General features: G+C 36.9%; 1 protein-coding gene across 1 annotated transcript in view; it reads left to right on the forward strand.

Annotated features, from left to right (window-relative positions):
* LOC106881233 (cation-independent mannose-6-phosphate receptor) overlaps positions 1-7,442 on the forward strand; it is a 159,211-nt gene that overhangs the window by 148,275 nt on the left and 3,494 nt on the right. Inside the window, exons 40-43 of the mRNA XM_052970966.1 lie at positions 1,719-1,825; positions 3,116-3,201; positions 5,573-5,707; positions 6,716-6,785. Coding sequence (XP_052826926.1) covers positions 1,719-1,825; positions 3,116-3,201; positions 5,573-5,707; positions 6,716-6,785 — 398 coding nt within the window. The remainder of the gene's footprint in view (positions 1-1,718; positions 1,826-3,115; positions 3,202-5,572; positions 5,708-6,715; positions 6,786-7,442) is intronic.

Genomic DNA, 7,442 nt, shown 5'->3' on the forward strand with positions numbered 1-7,442 from the left:
TGGACTTTTTTCAGTTTCTTTCTACCATATTTACTCACAAAGTTTTGGGAAGCTTAAGCTGTTAGAAGACATATGTCCAAGGTGCTGTGTAGCGGAACTGAACCTGAGACCACATGGTTAGGAAGCAAGCTTCTTAACCATACAGCCATGCCTGTACCTATTTATAGCAATTAAACTGTTGAAGAGGCACATGAAAGCCATATAACACACACACACATACATCATTATATTTGCTTACTTTTCTTGTCATAGGACTACATACAATAGTTACCTAACAAATATAACATTTGGTGTTCTTTAACATTTAGTATCATGGAGGGAGCTTTCCCTGGATGCTGTACCGCAGCAAATGGGTGTATAAACAAAACACAGATACTGTGTATGTACGACTGATAATGTTTACATTACTAGAGCTGCTTTTAATTCATAATTTAATTTTCTTTCACATGTGCTATGCTCCAGCACATCATAAAATAGACTTCACTTTATTTTAACCTTAACTCTATTTTGCATATAAGTCTCAGGCCAGTGATTCACTTTGTTTCAAAATGATCCGAGTACATGGTATTGATAATAAGGCATAATAATAGTAACATATCGATATCTACCATTCTCAGTGATTCCAAGGCAAGTTTTCTTGCCTGGTCTGTGACATTGTGTTCTTTACTAGAACTGCTTTTAATTCATAATTTAGCAACTCTGAAAATGATTTATTTTTGTTAGTCTTTTTTTTTAATATAATTTGTATGACTTAGTCAGAACAGGAAAGACAGCATCCATAGCCTTTTCTAGAGCTTCTGTGATGGATGGGAGGAAAAGGAAAAAAAATTGTCAGACCAGAGACCTGGCTCAAATGTTTGCCACAGAGTAAACTATCAATAGCATTGGAAAGCCAGTTGGCAGAGTTAAACTGAGTAGTAGATTAAATCTATCATTTAAGAACATGAACTGTTCCCTCCCAAGCTTCAACAAATTTCGCTCATATTTGACTATTTAATTCAGAGCATGGGTTTTAAAAGCCCTCACCCACCCCATCCGTACCCTGGCATCTGGTAAAGCATAATGTGGATAAAGAATTGTCATCATCATTTAACATCCACTTTCCATGCTGGCATGGGTTAGACAGTTTAACATGAAGCTGGCTAGCAGGCAGCTGTCCAGACTCCAACTGTCTATTGAGGTAAAGTTTTTACAATTGGATGCCCTTCCTAATGCCAACTACTTAACAGAATGTGCTGGGTGCCTTTTATGTGCCACCAGCATAGGTGCATTTATGTAGCACCAGCATGGGTGCTTTTTAAATGGCACTGGCACCTGAAAGGACAAATATGTGTGGAAGACAGCGATTGTACTTAGCTTGTACTTTATCTGTTTGCCTTTAATACTTAAAAAGGCTGAAGGGAAAAGTTGGCCTCAGCTGGGTTTGAACTAAGAATACAAACAACCAGAAATCCCACAAATCATTTTAACTAACACTCTAATGACTCTACTAATTCACTTTCTATGACTGAGGGAAAGTGCCCCAGTGGGGTACATTTGTGCACTAAATACACTTATTGTAGGGTCTCATATATGGTAGTACAGCACTTGCTCAAGATGCCACATTGTGGAATGGAACCTGAAATGGTGCTGTCATAATGCAAACTTCTTAATTACACAGCTATATCTTATTTTTATTGTTCACTCCTACTTAATCTTTGTTTATCGATAATTTCCAGCTGCTTACATGGACGTTGAAATTACTTCACCTGAGAAATGTCACTCAAACCCATCTAAAAATATTGTCAGTGTATTTGAGTTCTTTTGCACCCATTTAGGATCTCAGGTTAGTCAAGAGTTTCACTTCTCTCTAATAAATATCATATGTGGTTTGAGGTAGAGTTGGCTGCTATTTCTAGCAGTTTGAATGATCATATTGTCTAGGCATGGGCAACCTTCTTTGGGAAGTGGATTACCTAAAACATAGCTTGTCAGCAGGCTGGCCACACTACTAAAAAGATTCAAGGTAATTTTTCGTTGGTGTACCAGTCCAAAAGACCAGTGGGCCACAGTTTCAAATTTTGGCTGAAGGCCAGATATTTGTGGGGCGGAGGTAATTGAATACATTGACCCCAGTGCTCAACTGGTATTTTTTTATCCCCCACCCCCACCCCCACCAAAAAAAAAGATGAAATGCGAAGTAAACCTCAGCAGCAGTTGAGCTCAGAACATAAAGTTGGAAGAAATGCTGTTAAGCATTTCGTCTGGTGTACTAAAGATTCTGCCTGTTTGTCACCTTAGTAGTAGTAGTAGTAATGATAATAATCCTTTCTACTAAAGACACAAGGCCTGAAATTTTGTGGGAGGAGGATAGTCAATTACATCAACCCCAGTATTCAATTGGTACTAACTTCATTGATTCCCAAAAGGATGAAAGGCAAAGTCAACCTTGGTGGCATTTGAACTCAGAACGTCAGGTCAGATGAAATGCTGCTAACCAGTTTGTCCAGTGTGCCAATCATTGTACTAGCTTACAATCTTTATAATAATAATAATAATAATAATAATAGCAGCAATAATGGTTTCAAATTTTGGAACAAGGCTAGTAATTTTAGAGGAAGCAATTAATTGAATACCTTGACCCCATTGCTCAATTGCTACTTATTTTCCCTTCCTTCCAAAGGATGAAAAATAGGGTCAACCTGGGCAGTGTTTGAGCTCAGCAATGTAAAGGTAGAAGAAACACTGCTAAACATTTTGTCTGGTGTAGGTGTACTAAAGGTACGAGGCCTGAAATTTTAGGGGAGAGGGCTAGTCAATTACATCAATTCCAGTATATAACTGGTACTTATTTCATCCAGATAAAGTCAACCTTAGCAGCATTTGGACTTGGACAGTCCAGTATGCTAACAATTCTACCAGCTCACTGCCTTAATAATAATAATAATAATAATAATAATAATAATAATAATAATAACAGTAGTGGTAGCAGTAGTAAAAATAATAAAAGGTTTCAAATTTTGGCATAGGGCCAGCAGTTTTTGAGGGTAAGAGGAATTTGGTGTTTTGTGTATAATTTGTTTTAAATTTTGTGTAACTTTTTTTTTACCTGTGTTTCATTTATTTTAATTTACAGGAGAATCCTACCTTTGTATATGAATCAAACGAATGTGTCTTTCTGTTTTATTGGCATTCCAGTATAGCCTGCTCTTATTACAATGTGTAAGTAGTGTCTCCAGCTATTGTTTCTATTTATAAATATATCAAACCGACCTGCCACTCTTCACACATACCTTATCTCCCTTAGATTCTGAATAGCTCACTCTTCATTTAAGGACTAGTGCCTAGCTCTAGCTTTATGGTGTTTAATAGAGGGAAGATATTAACTTTTAATTCTCTATACACACATACATATACTCAGATAGGGATCTATGAGAGAACCCCTACATGACTTTTTGAGTTGTTACAAATCCCAGCAAAATCTCTTTTAATTAACATTTTCTACCCCTATCTCTAACCATCTGCCACTCTCCCCTCACACTTATAATTCTCACTTCACTCCTGGTCTGTTGCTCATATCATCTCTTGCTTCTTCAAGGTTTTACTTTCGCACTTCATCACTACCTTTTTCCCAGATATTTCCACCTATTCATATAAATGCAAGAGTTGCCATGTATCTTCTTTATAGCAAGACACCTCTGCTTGTCCCTGGCATAAAAATCATGTCTCCATCCTTTGAGATACCACCACCAACACATAGTTGAAAGAGCAATTACCTTCCCCCCACATTTATTTTGTCCTTTTCTGTCTTGCAAGTTATTTGGCAACCCCACTAGAAAGCACCCAGTACACTTCGTTAGATGCTTGGCATTAGAAAAGACATCCAGCTCTAGAGACCACGCCAAAGCTGACATGGAGCACAATGATGCCTTGTAGCTCACGAGATGCTGTCAACCTTCCAGCTTATGCCAGCATGGAAAACATGTGTTGAATGATGACCATTCTGCTATTCTCTAAAAAAAGGGAATACACTAAATAACCCCAGATAACTCTAAAAAGACAATTTGGTTTACAGTAGAAATGCTTTTGATCATAAGTCTTTTTGATCAAGATTCACCTAATCTGAACTACCTGTGTGATAGATGTAGTCTTTTGTCCACCTCATAGCCCTTTGGTGCCTTAGTGGAAATCCACTCTCTGACAAGCATTCAGGCTAGGTCTCCATTTTGAGGATAACACTTTCTCTCCTCCACTTGTCCTAAGAGAACTTTAAAAAGGGTTATTTAAATAGGTGCCATTTTCACCACTGGAAAAACACATACAGATATATAGGAAAGTGGGTTATACATCTTTAGATTGTATACCTGACTTTCCTACTATAAATTTAAAGAATATAACGGAACGCTAAACTCCAGACTATCAACTTAAACAACATTTATTCAGGTGGTAAATATATACATCTTTAGTTCTTGTTGTTACAGCTTCTGTTGTTGGGACGTTGTTATGTAGGTGTGAGCGAGCTGTCGAGCGTAAGTCCGAAAGATGTAGAGAGACAGCTTAACACGTCCAATGCTCATGGTCGGCCGACCGCAAAAGAGAAAGATTAAAGCGGGAAAGTTTGGTTGTTTAATTCTACGCATGCGTAAGACTACGCATGCGTAAGACTACGCATGCGCACGGCGTTACTGCAGATATATATTCAGACATATTTTCATTTATATAGACAAAATGGGTATAACTAAATGTCTACCAAGGAGGTTCTCAGTTATTAAGAGATCCACCATTAGTTGCTTAATTTGTAAAAATCATAAAATTAAAATCAATGTGAGATAATAATTGTAGTTGTATAATCATCATCATCATTTATCATCCGTTTTCCATGGGGTGTGGGGAGATGAGATGAGCTGGAAGGAAAGGACTGTGACATCAATGGTCGAGGGGCCTGACTGGAACAGGAAAGACAAGAGAAAGTAAGGGAAGGAAGACCAGAGGCATTCGCCGCAAACAAATGTGTAGAGCAAGCTAGTAGGATTGATAGTAGCAGCTGCTTACATTAGGTGCAATGGGCAGGGCGCAAGTTTTAGACTTAGTAGAGCTGGACAACCAACAACGAGAAGGTAGATAAACCATTTCTTATTTCCCCACATTACAGTTCCCTCGTACAACTGCAGGAGTTGAATTCAAAACTTAAAGGGATGTAACTAACTACCACAAGTCACTTTATCCATAGCTCTCTTGTAAATTGCCTTTAGGTTGAATATAAAATTAGAAAATGATTTGGTCAGAGACTTTTGTAAAAAGTCTAAGAGAAATAATTCTATACTATGAATTGAGAGAAATATTCTCAGAAATGTTATTATCTGAGTCTCTGTTTTGTTTTAGGTTAAATTTTCTAGAATCCATAATTCCTCTACATTTGTGTGTGTGCGTGCGTGTACGTGCGCATGCATAGATATATATGTAAAATCATTGGGGTTTCTTCTTGTGTGTGTGTAGGTGGGGTGGGGGTGGGGGTAACTTTTCCATGCTAACATGCACACAGACATAAATGTGTTCAGACATATATTATAACAACTTTTCTTTTACATTTCAGTTCTGACCCTTCACAAAACAAGGAAGTTTCTGTGGCATCAAGCAATTATCATATAATAGTTATTGCTGTCAGTGTTACCTTTAGTATCATTGTTATTGCTGTCTTACTGAAAATACTTATGAAACCAGAACAAAAGTAAGCTCTCATTTCATTTCTTTCATGTTTATTTCCTTTTTTTTAAAACTCATTTCTGTTGTAAAAAGTTATTGTTGTTACTGTTATTGTACACCCATTTTCCAATCGTTGAAATGCATGTGATTTTTCTCTTTTCTTTTGGCCAAATTCAAACATGTACTCATTTCTATGATAATCCTTGACTGCTGAACTCTTCATATCGAAAGTGGAGTGACAACTAAGAAAAATTAGTGGAGTGGAAAGATTCATCATTTAGCATCCATTTTCCATGATAACTTGGATAAGACAGTTTAACTGGAGTTGGTAAGCCAGAGTGTTGCACCAAGCTCCAGTCAGTTTTGGCTTGTTTTCTATGGCTGGATGTCCTTCCTAATGCCAACCACTCCAGAATGCACTGGATGTCTTTTGTGTCACTGGTGCCTTTTCATATGTCAACAGCTATCATATAGCGTATATTTCAGTGTGTTTTTTTTTTTTTAGCAGGGTTTATTTTTGCCAATACATTGAAGTGATTGCTATGAACTTGTGAGGAAGCCTGCTACATATTTTATTTTTTAGTAACTATGTCACTGAATCCATGCCATGTTGTCTCAGTCTCTTATGTCTTGTGAATCCTTCCAGTTAGTTAACAGGAAACTACACTGTAGATGGATGTATCATCACTACTTAATGTTTGTTTTCCATGCTGGCATGGATTGGATAATTTGACAGGAGCGGGCAAGCTGCACCAATTGTCTGTTTTGGCATGGTTTTTATGGCTGGATACCCTTCCTAACACCAACCTCTTTACAGAGTGTACCGAGTGCTTTTAACATGCTGCCAGCACAGGTGCCTTTTATGTGGCACCAGCACGAATGATTTATATGTGGCACATGCACAGGTGATTTATACGTGTATGTATAATATGTATATTATAAATATAATTTTCTTAATGTCTGCTAAATTTCCTACATTTCTGATTTAATTCCATAACTTTGATTTTTTTTTTTTTTTTTTTTATATAATCAGGCAAATTATGAAGGAAAATATAAAAAATATCTTCACCAGAAATCGAACAGTTAAAGCACGATACATTAATGTAAGTATTATTTATTATAATTACACAGGTAAAAGGTTTTATTTTATATTGCAATGGGGGAATAATTGCATCATTGGCTACAGGTTTCTTCCAACCATCCATTCATATTTCTGACTGAGAGTGAGAAGCTATTGACTGTCCCACTCTTGCAGAACATCACAGGCACTAGCTTATCAGTTGTTGATGTTTACATCCTTTGCCAATATACATCACTAAAAAAATATACTCATACATATATATATATATTATCAAACTAATGGCACTCGTTCCTAATACTTTGAATTTTTATTCTAATCGACTAAGCCATGTTCTTCTGAATTGGTAATTTGTGTGTGCGTGTATATATATATATCATCATCATCATCATCGTTTAACGTCTGCTTTCCATGCTAGCATGGGTTGGACGATTTGACTGAGGACTGGTGCAACCGGAAGACTACACCAGGCTCCAATCTAATTTGGCAGAGTTTCTACAGCTGGATGCCCTTCCTAACGCCAACCACTCAATTTAAATAAGAGCTAAAAGACGATCCATTGTAAAAACTTTATTATGACCTATGACCATTTCGATGCAATATCCAGCTCTTATTTAAATTGATATGCACACAAAATTGTACGATTAACAACCTTACATGTGAGAATTTTGCTACGCTGATA

Source organism: Octopus bimaculoides, chromosome 10 (genome assembly GCF_001194135.2).
Source record: "Octopus bimaculoides isolate UCB-OBI-ISO-001 chromosome 10, ASM119413v2, whole genome shotgun sequence".
Taxonomy (NCBI): Eukaryota; Metazoa; Mollusca; class Cephalopoda; order Octopoda; family Octopodidae; genus Octopus; species Octopus bimaculoides.